The following is a 14,484-nucleotide window of genomic DNA, read 5'->3' on the forward strand; positions in this document are numbered from 1 at the left end:
AAAAGTTAACTTTGACAACTTTTGCCAGCATTCATGGTTTTCATGGATTTCTTAGAAATGCTCTCTGTGGCTATTTCTTTTTATATTAATTAAATAACTAGACATTCCATTTCTCATTCACCTTAGGTACCTTTAAGTGCTAAATAATAATATGGAGCAAATAATGACTATTTGAAGTATTAGAAGTGCAGATATACAATCTTTCCATTATTGTGCAAAGTTCTCCTGGACAGAGCCTAGCAGCAGAGAATACAGATTCTCTGTAATGAAGGCAGAATTTCAGATATCCTTGTCCATTCCTTGTGCCCTACTAGGTCAGTTCTCCAGAACAACCACACTGGGGTGGACTCCCTGTGTAACTTCTCACCATTGGCTCGGAGAGTGGACAGAATTGCCATCTATGAGGAATTCCTGCGGATGACCCAGAATGGTACTCAGCTACAGAACTTCACCTTGGACAGGAGCAGTGTCCTTGTGGATGGTAAGTCTCCCAGATCATTGGAATTGGGTCAGAGGCTCCAACTTCCATGCCTGAGGCTTCCCTGGGCAGCCTGAGGCTTCCCTGGGCATCCTGAGGCCTGGGGTTGGGGCAGCATTGAACTTTCTCAGATGCCAAGTAGGTAGAATAGTTCTTGCAAGCTTCACACACCCTTGAGGGAGAAGGAACCCAATGGGATAGAGGAGGCCTTTTCTCACTCCTGCAAAGCTCTGTGACCTCAATCTATTCACTTCTCCCTGGTCTCCTTCTTTATCTCTTCACGAAAAGCCCCTTAGTGAGGTGGCAGTAAGAGCCTCCAGCTCTGAGCTGTGTGTGATCCAGTCTCAACAAGTGTGACAAAATGAATTTTTTTTTTTTTTGGCCCCAGAGGTGTCTTCAAAGTGGCTAAACTTTGCATTTCCATGTGCACATTCCAATAATGGGTATGTTCATTGCACTACATACCAGGAAAATCACAGGAGAGGGGGTTCTCAGATTCCAAGAACCCCATAGTCTTGCCTGGCATATTCTAAACAACCTACACATGTATGGAATGAATAGCCAGACCTCATACAAGATCTTTCTTAGGTCCAGTGAGAATGACATGAGGTGAGGTCCTCCAGAGCCTATGTGTACTGCCCTTGGTTCTGAATCATTGCTGTACAAGAAGGAACTGTTGATTCTACAACAGCAGTCTGCAAACTTTTAAATTTAAAAGGATAGTTAATAAACAAACACATTAGGCTTTGTGGGCCTCCTTTGGCCTCTGTCACTTTTTTCTTCCTGTATCAATTCTTTAAAAAAAAAAATGATGGTGGCACAGACCTGTAATTCCAGCACTTAAGAGGCCGTGGCAAGAGGATCACAAGTTCCAAGCCAGCCAGGAACATAGTGAGATTTTTCTCAAAAGAAAACAATGAAAAGGAAAGAAAATCACTGTCAGGCCAAAGACTGTATAAAGTCATGGCATAGACCTGGCTGGACTACAGTTTGTCAAACCTGCTCTAAATAAGTACTACACAAAAGAGCCTTCTATAATGATGGCAGTTTTCTCTATCCATATGTATTAATCCATTTCTTGTTGCCATAACAAAACACCCGAGTCTGGGTACTTTATAAATAAAACAGGTTTATTTAGCACATAGTTTTGGAGAGTGAACGTCCAAAATCAGGCAGCCTCTTCTGTACATCCTCTGGTAAGACCTCATGGCAGTTGGCATCACAATGATGTGAGCATGTGTGGAAGAGATCACATGATAAGACAGGAAGCTGGAGGGATTTGGGGACCAGATCTTCTCTTCTCATAGCAACCCACTCTCGTGAGAATTAACCAGGATCCCAAGAGAACTACATTAGTACCTACTGAAGGCAGCATCCAATGATATAATCCCCTTCCACTAAGCTCCTCCTCTTAAAGGTCCCATCACCTCAACACCATCGTAGTGGAGAGCAAGCTTCTAGCACACAAACCTTTGGGGGACACACTCAAACCATGTCCAAACTTGTGCTGTCTGGAGAGTCACCACATGTAATTAGTGTGGCTGAGAGGCTGAATTTTTTATTTAATTTAAATTTATTATTTATATAAATGAAGCTATTCTTCTTGGTCCTACCTCTACTGCACAGCACATCTTTAAGAATCTAGCTGAGGAGAGGTTGCAGGAGTGAGGACAATCTGTACACTTTCCCCTCACCCCATGCATAATGATTGCTAGACATCCCTACTCATGAAGTTTATGCTGCAACAGGAATAAGAAGAATAGAGAATTGCCAATGATATGTTATTTGATAGAAAACTATTCATATTTTGGGGTGGGCATCAGGGAAGACTTCCTGGAGAAAGCTATCTGAAAGGGGGCTACAGGAGGATAAAGCTGAAACATTAGGTGAAGGTGTTCTGAATGTGTTTTTAGGCAGAAAACTTTTTAAGTGAGAATTTACAAATTAAAAGAGATCTTATGGTTTTCCAACTGTGATAACCCATCCTCTCCATCAATGCCATGAGATGACCTGGCCCAATTCAGGTCCTCCATGACCAGAGAATTTCATTGATTACACTCTTGTGGTGTGATAACATCCTTATAATTACATAGCCAAATATCCTCTCCTTTTTTAAAGATGCAAACTGCAGTATTCAGGATGGAATGTTGTGACGTCTACTTCATTTTAAAATTTCAGTGAGCATATTAGATGAACAGAGTGGCAAATATCAATCATTCATAAGTTGTGAGAAACATGTTTTCATTGGATGAAATATAAATGGTTTAATCTGGGTGACAGATATTGTATTGTTCCTTCTGCTTTTCTTTATGTTTAGAAAGCTTACCCCTTTGAACATCAACTTAAATATTTAAAAGAATAAAACATGGCTGGGCCGCCAATTGATCATGCTTGTAATCCTAGCCACTCAGGAAGCAGAGATCAGGAGGACCATGGTTCAAAGCCAGCCTGTGCAAATAGTTTGTGAGACCCTATCTTGAAAAACCCTTCACAAAAATAGGGCTGGTGGAGTGGCTCAAAGTGAAGGCCCTGAGTTCAAGCCCCAGTACCACAAAAAAACAAAACATGGCTCTGGGGGTGTACCTCAGTGGTAGAATGCTTATTTTAACAAATTCAAGACCTTGGGCTCAATCCCCACAAACAGTAAAAAAAAATAATAAAAATAAAAAAGAGTAAAACATACTCATGTGTACTCTCCACTTCATTCATTTCCAGGGTATTCTTCCATCAGAGATGATGCTGTGCCTAAAAATTCTGGTAAGCCTCAAGAAAGCTCCTGCCCTGGGTAGAGGAGGGACAACTTGGTACTTGGCATCATCAAAGAGCTCCATGCACACAGGGTCCTGGATTGTATGAAAAGTGGCCAACAATAGCAAGAGTTGTGTTTATTAGTCCACAAACTCTTTCTACAACAAAGGCATGCTGGGAAGACAGCAGGAGTCTTGTACTGCTGCCATTTGGGGGAGCATCAGAACCATGAGGTGTTGAGTTGCTAAGCTCTTGCCACCAGGCTCATTCCCATCCTCAGACCATGCAGGGTCCAAGAGCGAGCCCTGAGAAATGACAGGAGATGCCTGATGCCAGCACTTGTCTCCTCAGATCTTCCCTTCTGGGCCATCATCCTCATCTGCTTGGCGGGACTCCTGGGACTCATCACATGCCTGATCTGCTGTTTCCTGGTAAGTAGGGAAGGGTTACTGATCTTATTGTGTTGTAAGAATTTTCAATGCAGTCATGCTCCACACAATGATGTTTTGGTCAATGATGGACTGCATATATGGCAGTGGTTCCTTAAGATTATATTTCCTAGTGACATCGTAGCCACGTCAGTTTGTTTAAGTCCACTCTATAATGTTTATACAATGACGGAATAGCCTACTGATGCATTTCTCAGATGTAGCCCCATTTTTAAGCCACACATGACTGTGAATGAAAAATACAAGTCCTTTGGTAGGTACATGTTTTGCAAATGTTTTCTCTTACACTATGCGTGGATTGGATTTTTACTTTTCTTTTTTAATTGACAAATAAGACACATTTACATATATGGAGTGCAATATAATGCTCTGATACATGTATACATAATGAAATAAATCAAGCTAATTAACATATCCATCATACTCTTTTTCGTGATATGAACATTTGAAATCTACCTCTGCATGTTTGGAATATATATTACCTTATTAGTCACCATGTTATGTAATGGGTCTCAAAAGCTTAACATCATTAGTCATTTAGGGAAATGTATATGGACATCACAATGAGACATTCACTATGCTTGAGAATGATTAAAATTTAAAAGGCTGATGAATGTTGGTGAAGATATGAAGCAACTGGAACTCAAATTGAGAGCTAGTAGAACTTAGTTTGGTTATTTCTTTGAAAGTTATGTATGCCTGCCATATGACCCAACCATCCCACCCTACTAATTTATCCAAGAGAAATAGAAGCTTATATACAAAGACTTGTACACAAATTTTCATAACAGATTTGTTAATAATACTCCAAACTGAAAACAACCCCAGTATCCATCAACAGGGATATTCCAACAATAGAATACTATCCAGCCATAAAAGAACAATTTGTTAATACATGCAACATGATGCACAAATTACAAAACAATTATTCTGAGTGAAAGAAACCAAACAAAAGAGAATATACTGTATGGTTCCATTTATAAGCAAATTCCAGAAAATACAAATTAATCTGCAGGGACAGAAATCCCATCAGTGGCTTCCTAGGGATGAAAATATGTTTGCAAGTGGCAGGTAAAGAATTATAAAGGAGTAGAAAACCTTTAAGGATAATTATCCCTGTTGAAGTGATAAATGTAGTAAACTATAATCAAATCTTTGACTATACATTGAGCAATATTTTTTGAGACAGGGTATCATTACACAGCCCAGAGACTGGCCTTGAACTTGCTATGTAGCCGAAGCTGGCCTTGAACTTGTGATCTTCCTACCTCAGCTTCCTGAGTTTTGAGATTGCAGGCATGCCTCACCATGCCTGGCTAAATCTCATTTTAAATGCGTGCAGTTTAAACCAACTATTTATGCCTTAACCAAAGCATAAAGGACTTGGTTAAACTGGAGAGATGGGGGAGGGAACAATGGAAGAAGGGAAGAAGGGAGAGAGAGACCGATACAGAGGAAGAAAAAGATTGAGAATGAGATGAGAAAAAAATGGTAGGTTCATTAAACATAATTGATTAAAAGGTAGGTAGACTGTAGACATTAATAGATGATGAATAAAAGATAGATGATAGATACATGATAGATGGTAGACAATTGATAGGTGATTGATAAGTGGGTAACAGGTAATAGATGACTGATGATAAAATTTTTATATATGATTAGTAGATGAATGATAAATGATTAAGTTATTGGTAAAGAAACTGGGGGGATAAGAGAAATAAAGGGGATTTCAGAGGGGGAAAAGTTTTTGAAAATTGAAAAAGGAGAGAGAAGGACTGGGAAGAAAACCAGGTGGAAAAGGAGGAAGGACATGGGAAGCCTTCAGTGATATTCTCACCCCTGAAGTCTCCCCTACTTAGGTGACTGACTGATCCATCCTGATGCTCTCCTTCCTCTCACAGGTGATCATGTGCCGGCGGAAGGAGGGAGACTACCAGGTGCAGCGCCACCTCCCAGGCTATTACCTGCCTCACCTGGACCTGAGGAAGCTGCAGTGAATCCACCTGCTGGGGCTCCTTTTCCCCAGCCAGGGGTCAAAGAATAAATAAACCACAGTGGCTGGACACAGCCTCTGTACCTTTCTTGACTTGGCCCCTGCTCAGTTCACTGGGGATAAAATGAGAAGCCTTTTTCCTTCATTAAGTCCTGAAGGCACTTTATGTTGTGTCTAGTGGTTTCACACCATGTCATCCTTCAAGGACCCCAGAACTGGTGAAACCAGTGCAAAAATTACCATTGTATAAAATCAACATCTCATTTCAATGTGAGGCTTCCCTTCTTAGTCACCCACTACGTGCCTGCCTTTGACTCCAATGCCAGCCATTGCACCCATACCTGTTTCTCCATATTTCTCCAGCCCCTGGAGCCCTGGCCTTCTCAACTTTCTTTTCTACTACATCATTCTCTGGCATCACCTTCACCAGGCCTTCCAGGTTAATCCTGTTGGGTAGCTCCTTACTCACCTTGTGCTCCAAGACATGAAATCAAGAAGGACTGAGTGAGTCAGAAATGACTCCACAGCCAGCCTTGGGACTTGGGAGCTGAAATGACCAGGTATCTGAGATGCCTAAGTCCCCTGAGGATCTCTGTTTTGAGGAGATCCCTGAGGATGTCTGTTTTGGATAAAAAGATAAATAAAACTTGGGGGAATGGGGAATCTATATAAAAGCAAGACAGTCTTTTTTTCTCCATCTTTCTCTGCCCTGCACCCAAGTAGGCCACTGAAGCCTAGCACCCCAGATTCGAGGCCAGCTGAGGTGTCCCGCCTTGAAGTTGCTGGAAGGCATTTCGCAAACCACCCCAGGTGATGGTACCCATGAGCTAAGAATTAAAATTACAGAAACATCACCAATTCAAACATTTTGGTATGAGTTTCACTTTCTAATTGAAGAAGTCTTTAAGAATGCACTCTCTGAAGATTATAATAGCACCTATCATTTTTTGGGCCGTGTTGGAGATTGAACTCAGGGCCTCATGCTTGCTAAGCAAGCACTCTACCAGTTGAACCATACTCCCTGTCTTTTTTAGCTTTTTAGTTTGTTTTTCAGATAGGGTCTAGTGTTTTTTCCCAGGCAGGCACTGGACCAAGATCCTCCTACCTTCAACTCCCAATTAAGTTGAATTAGAGTTGTACACAAACACTCCTGGCTTGTTTTTGAGATAAGGTCTCACCAATTTTTTGCCTGGGCTAGCCTCTAACCACAATCTTCCTAATTCCTAGTAGCTGGAATTCCAGGCATGCATTCCTGGCCCTAACTATCATTTATTGATTACAGCAATACATCAAATAACAACAAGGATACATCCCAAGAGATAGATTATTTCATCATATGGGTTGTATATGCAACTTGGTAGTCACAGAAATGCCTTCATGTGGCACAGCACTGTACTTCATATCTGCTAAGCACCATAGGAGGCAAGCTCTGCATGCATTATCCCTGTTATGCTCCATCTCCTGCAGTTTAAATGTGTCCCCTCCAAAATTCATGTGTTGGAAACTTAATCCCCAGTGCAAGAGTCTTGGGAAGTGGAGCCTAATGGGAAGTGTTTTGGTCATGAGGGCTCTGTACCCATGAATAGACTAATACTTCTATCAAAAAGGGCTTCAGGGTGTGGGCTTTCTCCCTTCTGCCAATGAGGACTCAGCATTTGTCCTCTTTTGCCCTTCCACCTCCGTCATATGAGGATGAAGCAAGAAGGCCCTCATCAGATCCTGACACCTTGATGTTAGAATTTCCAGCCTTTAAAACCCAGAGAATAAGTTCCTATTCTTCAGCAATTGTGCAGTTTGCAGGATTCTGTTATATCCCTACAACATGGACTAATACACCATCCTTGGAGGGGGTCAATTCCCATTTTATAGCTAAAGGAATGGGGACTTAGAAAAATAAGATAACTGAACAGGGAAAGAAAAGAATTACTTAGAATCTAAGTTATATACAAAGCCATCTATCAAAGAGATGAAGACAGTTGGGCATAGTAGTGCACACCGTAATTCCAGTACTTGGCAGGCTAAGGCAGGAGAATTTCAATACATAATGAGGAGAGAGAGAGAGAAAGAGAGAGATTTCCAGACATAAAGACCAACTGTAAGTTGCAGGTTATTTCTCCTGAAGGCCTTCAGTGAAATAACCAATAAAGAATGTGCATCAGGAAGAAGAAATGTGAACCCAGAAAAACATATCAGAATGAAAAAACAGAAGGAATGAAAGATGAAGGAAAGGAAAAATTCAGTATGTCTACACTAGTATTAGTTGTAAAACAAATCATTAAAACATATTCTAACTAAAATTCCAGATGATTGCCAAATGCAAGCATAGAAGATAGAAGATGAAATTGAAAATAATTCATTTTAGGGACGATATAAACATAGATACTCTGACAATTTTTTTGGCAGTACCAGAGCTTGAATTTAGGGCCTTACACTTGCTAGGCAGGTGATCTACCACTCAAGCCACAGCCACACCCACACCCCTACATTTTTTTTTTAATATCTCACTCTTAAACCCAGTGAACAAAAGTAAGTAATGATAAAGAGGATTTGGATAATCTAGGAAGCTTGATGCAGAAAATAAGACAAATAGATTTAAACTTTTGAATTCCAACAAGCAGTGTCTCTACAAAATTATCCCGTCCAAAGGTATATTAACTTTGATGAAGTAAATTTCAAACAGTTTAGATACAATAAATGGAGGGAAAGCCTCGTGTTTTCATTATATGCAACTCTGAGTTAACAGGCAGTCAAAAACAGCAAATAGAGCAAGGGAGATGTCTTATTTGAGAACAACGACATAAAAAGATTTTAGTAAAATGTTATTTAGGAATATACTGAAATATTGCACAAAATAACAAATAGGCTTTATCTTGCTACTGTAAGGAAAACACACTGAATAATTCTTTAAAATAAGCACAACACTGAAAGAAAAATACATGGTATTACCTATATGTAGTATGTTCTACAAGTGAAACATATAGAAACAACAGAATGGTTATTACCTTGTGCAGGGGTGGGAGGCAGATGAAAGAGTCCAAAATTATAGTTATGTAGAAAAGATAATTCTGGAAATCTAAAGTGCAATACGAATCAATAAAACTGGACCATACAACAGAAATTTACTCACACACTAGATTTTTAGGTGCTCTTTCAATACACAAAAAATTAATCTGTGAAGTGATTGATATGACTGTAGTAATAATTTCGCTCACATGTAAATCAAAATATCGTCATATAACTGAAATATATGCAATGGTTTAAAAATAAGTAAAATATAAATGAATCATGGAAACAGTAAATGAACATATGTATATAAAGTGAAAGAGAAAAATCTTTCCTTACCTAAAAAACCCAATTTCTCATCTCAAAAAGAAATTACTAAGCTGGGTGGTGTAGCTCAGAGGTAGAGCATTTGCCTAGCATGTGTGAGGCCCTGGGTTCCATCCCCACCTTGCAAAAAATAGCAAAGAAAGGAAAAAGTAAGACTTTTTATACTCTCTTGTGCTGCACAAAGGAGTTTAATAAAGTATTGGTATAGCTTAAGGTTTTAAGAGCTCAAAGCCAAAAAATAATAATTATAACTCCAAAGAGATATTAAAACAGGGCTACAGCCCATTTCATCAGCAGCATCTTCTCCTCAGGGCATTTTCATCAGTTCATCCTTCTTGGACCCTTCACCTTCTCTGCTTCACTAACTAGTCTGTCTGCAATCAATGCTATCGCCAGCCTCTCCCTTGCTGTCTTCACTTTCCTTTCCTGGTTCCTAATGTCTTCCTCAGTAACCAGAAATTGTTTGTAGAGATGCTGTGAGACACCCAGGCCCACTCCAGGAATCATCTCTGCCGAATGTGAAGAGGCAAGGGCACATGTGGGGCTGGCATGCACAGCACCAGCCACAGCCCCTGGTAGGGATGTACCTGTGCATCTAGGTGCAAGTTTTTGCAAAGCTCTGGCAAGATCTAAAGTACTTAGAAGTTGTCCTACACTGCTGTAGGCCTGGAATCCTTGCAGCCTTTTCTGCCAACAGACCTGTTGGGGCTTGTCCAAGTTCTCCTCCCACTGGTGGTATCTAACCTCATTGCCCGGATGGGATGTAATTCTAGTAACTGGCCTCTTGAATGTGTAACTGGACATCCTCAAGGGGACTGAGATGCTTAAACCAGGCTTGGGTCTGGATTGGTTTGCACAGTCATTTTCCTTCCTCTGTGAAATCTTGGCCATCAGACTTCTTTTCCTCTTACCCTATAAACATAAGTCATGAAATTGGGTCAAAATGAAGTCTGCCTTCTTTTATTATCCCCTGACACTTATCAGAGACAATTATCCCTCCTCTTTTGAACTACCAACCTTCCTCTCTTCCTATGGGGATAGGTTTGACCTGTATCCTGGGACATCACTGAATGGCTTCGAGTTGAGCACAGAAAGCTCAAAATCAAAGCTCAAAGTTCTCCTCCACCATCCTGCAAAACTTTCTCATTTCCTGAGTATCCTTTTATTTTTCTTGGCTCCTTGTCACTCTCAACTGTGTGAGTTCTGGTACCTCTCTCTCATGGCACATGGTCCTTAGTGTTCTTCTAAATTCCAAGCTCTGCCACTCTTCATTATTTGACTACTCATGCCATTGAATATGGTCATGCCAGTGGCCAATCGGCTTTCACAGCCCCTTTGGTACTAAACTCATTAGTGAAATTATCAACTATCCCACTGATACTCATTTCCCAGACCCCATTTTCATCAACCCAAATGGTCATGCTCAAAAATTAATTTTTCTGATTTTCAGCTTTTTTGTGTGTAAAAATCCATACAATTGATACCTGTTTCTCAAGAAGTTACTGAAGACTCATATCTTCACCTTACTCTCTCTTCATTTCTGTAAATTGACATACACTAATTGTACATATTTATGGGATGCTGTGTCATAATTCAATACATGTATACATTGTGCAATGATCAAATTAGCCTAACTAGCATTTCTACATCCTAAAATACATATCATTTCTTTGTATTGAGACACTTCAAATTGCTCTCTTCTAGTTCTTTATAAGATACGTAATAAATTATTGTGAACTGTAACCACCTGCTCTACATTAGAACTCATATTTCCTGTGAAACTATTTTGGTGCTCACTATCCAACTTCCCTCCACCTTATCCATATCAATCTGAGAGTCCATGGTCTGTGATTTCAATAATTCCCTTGGAATAATTCAAAATCCTAGGCTGCACATCGTGACACAAGCCTATAATCCTAGCTACTTTGGAGGCAGAGATCAGGAGGATCATGGTTCAAGGCCAGTCCAGGTAAAATGTTCCCAAGATCACATCTCACCAGAAAAAGTTGGGCATAATGGTACATACCCATCATCCCAGCTGTGTGGATAAAAACAAATAGGAGGACTGGGAACTAGGCTAGCTAGAGCATAAAAGTAAGACCCTATCTCAAAACTAACTAACACAGAAAGGGTTGGAGTGGGTCATGCAGTAGAGCACGTGCCCACCAAGCACAAGGCCTTGAGTGCAAGCTCTAGTACTGGCAAAAAAAAAATTCTTACCATTCATCTTGCCTGCCTGATAAAACTTCAAACCAAGATCATCACTATTATCTGCCATGCCATATATAACTGCTGAAAAAAGAAAACACACAAATGGTATTTTGGTCCCTCTAGAAATATAAAATATTCAGCATTGACTGGAAAGAATTCATAATGCCTGGAAATTTTCCTTTCTTTTAATGTGTTGGTATACTGACTCTTTGAGTTTCCCCAAAGCCTGTTTCAAATTTGCTCTACTTTTATTTTTCCTTGTATATATTCACGTTCTCTTTAAACTTGCTTGATATTTCACAAGAAAATTGTAAACTACTGGACTGAAATTTTAGGCATCTAGTTGCAAATCTGCTAATATCTCTGATAAGCTTCCATTGTTTCTAAATTTCCTCTAATTATATTGAGATTTCCTTTGTCCTCCTATGGTGCTCTGAGCCTCATCCCCTCTTCCTACTTAGTAACCCCATGTTCCAACACAGTCCCTGTATCTTCATCTTCTTTTTACTAAGTTCCTCCTTCAGCAGTTAATGCTTCCATTTCTCCAAACTACACAGAAACACCTGTCTAACCTTCCCAGGATCTCTCTCCAACCACTGATTTCTATCCTTTCCCCTTAGCATGAACATAGAGACAAGGAAATCTATGTCATATTTCTCTAACACCTTACCTCCAACTAGCTCCTCAGACCACACCAAACTTCTCTTGCCTTCACCATTCCATGGCTCCCTTCCCTCACTAGGGTCACAATGACCCTTTGTTGTTAGGTCCAAAAGGAACTTTTCATTATTCTTCAGACACAGCTTTTAAGTACAAAGCTTATACATGTATTTGGAACAACCTGAAAAAGTGAATTCTATTTTACAACTGTTAACCTGATAAAATCTAAACACAGAGCAGGTATATCTGATCAAATGTGACTCATAATTTGAGATATGCTATAAGTGGAAAAATACAAACTCAATTTCTAGAATGCAGTATAAAAATAAAACAATGGCTGCACACAGTGGCTCATGCCTATAATCCCTGCTACTTGTGAGGTGGAGATCTAGAGGATCACAGTGTGAGGCCAGCAAGGCATAAGTGAGTAAAACCCTCTCTAAATCAATAAACTGAGCATGGTGGTACATGCTTGCCATCCCAGGTACACAGGAGGCCACAGGTGAATTACAGTCTGAGGCCAGTCCCAGGACCAAAAAAAAGGAGACCCTATCTGAAAAATAACAAAATAAAGCAAAAGGTTTAGGGGTATGACTCAAGTGGTAGAGTGCCTGCCTATCAATTGTGAGTTCAAAGTCCAAAAAAAGCAAATGACTACAGATAATAATAATAATACACTGTTTCAAGGAGCTAGAAGGAGTTTTAATATGCTCACCATAGATGATGTTTGAGGAGACTGATATATTTAACCTGATTTAAACATCACACAATGTATATGTGTACTGAAACATCACACATTACCCCAAAATATAATTTTTGTTTTATGTATAAATTAAAAATAAATTTATTTCAAATAAAAAAGAATACTAACCCTACATCATATTGTATAAATAATAAATTATCTACATATTATTTCATAGCTGTTGACTTTTATAACTTTTCCTTCTTTTAGAATATTTTAGTTGGCCAATATATTTGTGGAGTTCAATGGGATGCTTTGGTAAATTTACCTGTTGGCAAACCTTAGTCCTTGTCCTAATTCGTGCAGCTCACAGGGTCACCCCGGTCTGGGGTGATACTTCTTCCTCAGGGGAATCAAAGGATCAGGGTGCAGACCCTGCAGGAATTAGGACCAGGCCTGAGATTTTTTGATGGATAGGCAGACGCAGACAGGAGACACACGTGGAGAAAAATGAATACATGAGAGAGGAGATAGAGAGTAAGGGAGAAGAGAGAGGAAGGAGACAGAGGCAAAGAGAAAATAAAGAGATGAGACATAGAGGAAGGGAACAAAAAGAGATGGGGAGAGAGAGACAGAAAAACAGAGAGAAGAAGGGAGACCACAATAGATGAAAAGAGACAGACAAGACTGTACCTTCTAGTTGGTCACAGGTATTTTTTAAAAAATTTTTAAATTGCAGTAAAATACAACATAAAATTTACCATCTTAAGTGCCTAGTGCAGTGGCATTAGTAACTCACATTGTTTTGCAACCATCATCACTATCCATCTCAAGAACTTTTTCAATTTCCCAAACTGAAACTAACTCCTTGTTGCCAATCCTACCATTCGACTTTTCATCTTTATGGACTGCACATGAATGGAAGGATATGTCATTTTGTGTCTAGCTTACTTTGCTTAGCATAATGTCCTTAAGGGTGATCCATGTTGCAGCATGTGTCAGCCTTTCCTTCCTTTTTAAGACTGAATAGTACTCTGGCCACAGGTCGTGTGGAGAGTAATGTTGTTGTCAGCTCTTCCTCCACTTTGCTCCCTGCTCAGGCCTTCCTTGAAGGATAATGACATAGAGCTTTTCTTCACTGGGGACAGCAGAACCCCCGTCACACAGATTATCATAGTCTTGGAACCAGGAACAGAATTCCATCTGTACCTGAGAACTGAGGGCTTCATCTTGGCCCCACAGAGATTCCTGCAGCACACATTCAGCAGTGTGGTCCTCCTGGCCATCCTTGAGAATGGAAGATCAAGTTCAAGATGAAGCCATTTCAACCAAGACAGCAGAGAACATCAATTCCCACATACACAAGATGAGGCTATGGCTCCCCCTCTCCGGCCAGGACCACAATTTGACACTCCCTCTCTCCAAGCAGCTTCCCTTCCTAGCATAACAATCGCTTCATCCTATATCCCCAAACTGTGTCCCTACCCTTGGAATTAATCTCCATCCACAGACCTGGCCCCGGAACCAGGCTTCAACCAATGCCAGGTCCATTCAGAGTCTGGTCCAGGCAGCAGACCTGATCTCCGCCCCCTGTTTGCCCCGCCCACTACACTCTAGCCCCGCCCACAGCCAGCTCCGCCCCCGCCTCCTCCCCGCCCCGGCCTGGTGCTTCCCACAACCTGGTCTCCGCCCCCGGTCCCGCCACCAAACTGATCCCCGCCCACTGTTTGACCCCGACTTCCACACCCTGGTCAGGCCCCGAAGACCGACCCGACCTTCCGCAGCTGACGTAGCCAGGGCCCAATCTTGTACATATTTACTTAAACTAGAACTAGACCCGAAAAGAGTACATGGCTGCTGGCCCGCTCGCCTTCCCTGTCCCCTCCCATACCCGAGTCCTCCCACGTTTCACTCTTCCAGGCTGACGGACCAG

General features: G+C 40.8%; 2 protein-coding genes across 5 annotated transcripts in view; one reads left to right on the forward strand and one right to left on the reverse strand.

Moving 5' to 3' along the window:
* Muc16 (mucin 16, cell surface associated) overlaps window positions 1–5,761 on the forward strand; it is a 216,807-nt gene extending 211,046 nt beyond the window's left edge. The window contains exons 81-84 of the mRNA XM_074053303.1: window positions 315–481; window positions 3,194–3,235; window positions 3,578–3,657; window positions 5,577–5,761. Coding sequence (XP_073909404.1) covers window positions 315–481; window positions 3,194–3,235; window positions 3,578–3,657; window positions 5,577–5,672 — 385 coding nt within the window. The 3' untranslated portion in view covers window positions 5,673–5,761. The remainder of the gene's footprint in view (window positions 1–314; window positions 482–3,193; window positions 3,236–3,577; window positions 3,658–5,576) is intronic.
* Mbd3l1 (methyl-CpG binding domain protein 3 like 1) lies at window positions 3,661–14,482 on the reverse strand. 4 transcript variants are annotated; one of them, XM_074054208.1, is made up of 6 exons: window positions 14,443–14,482; window positions 13,761–13,838; window positions 11,880–12,986; window positions 11,219–11,290; window positions 10,483–10,538; window positions 3,661–9,910 (listed from the first exon to the last, which is right to left on the reverse strand). In XM_074054208.1, the coding sequence occupies exon 6, from the start codon at window positions 9,887–9,889 to the stop codon at window positions 9,320–9,322; it is 570 nt and encodes a 189-aa protein (XP_073910309.1). In that variant the 5' UTR covers window positions 9,890–9,910; window positions 10,483–10,538; window positions 11,219–11,290; window positions 11,880–12,986; window positions 13,761–13,838; window positions 14,443–14,482; the 3' UTR covers window positions 3,661–9,319. The 4 variants fall into 4 exon arrangements, with proteins under 4 accessions (XP_073910309.1, XP_020031251.1, XP_073910310.1 ...); XM_020175662.2 differs by lacking the exons at window positions 10,483–10,538; window positions 11,219–11,290 and having other exon boundaries at window positions 12,880–12,986; XM_074054209.1 differs by lacking the exons at window positions 10,483–10,538; window positions 11,219–11,290.
* Window positions 14,483–14,484: the final 2 nt, after the last annotated feature.

Source organism: Castor canadensis, chromosome 14 (genome assembly GCF_047511655.1).
Source record: "Castor canadensis chromosome 14, mCasCan1.hap1v2, whole genome shotgun sequence".
Classification (NCBI taxonomy): Eukaryota; Metazoa; Chordata; class Mammalia; order Rodentia; family Castoridae; genus Castor; species Castor canadensis.

Bases quoted from the DNA above. Each gene is read 5' to 3' on its own strand.
- Mbd3l1 (XM_020175662.2), bottom strand. From the start codon at position 9,889: ATGGCCAAGATTTCACAGAGGAAGGAAAATGACTGTGCAAACCAATCC.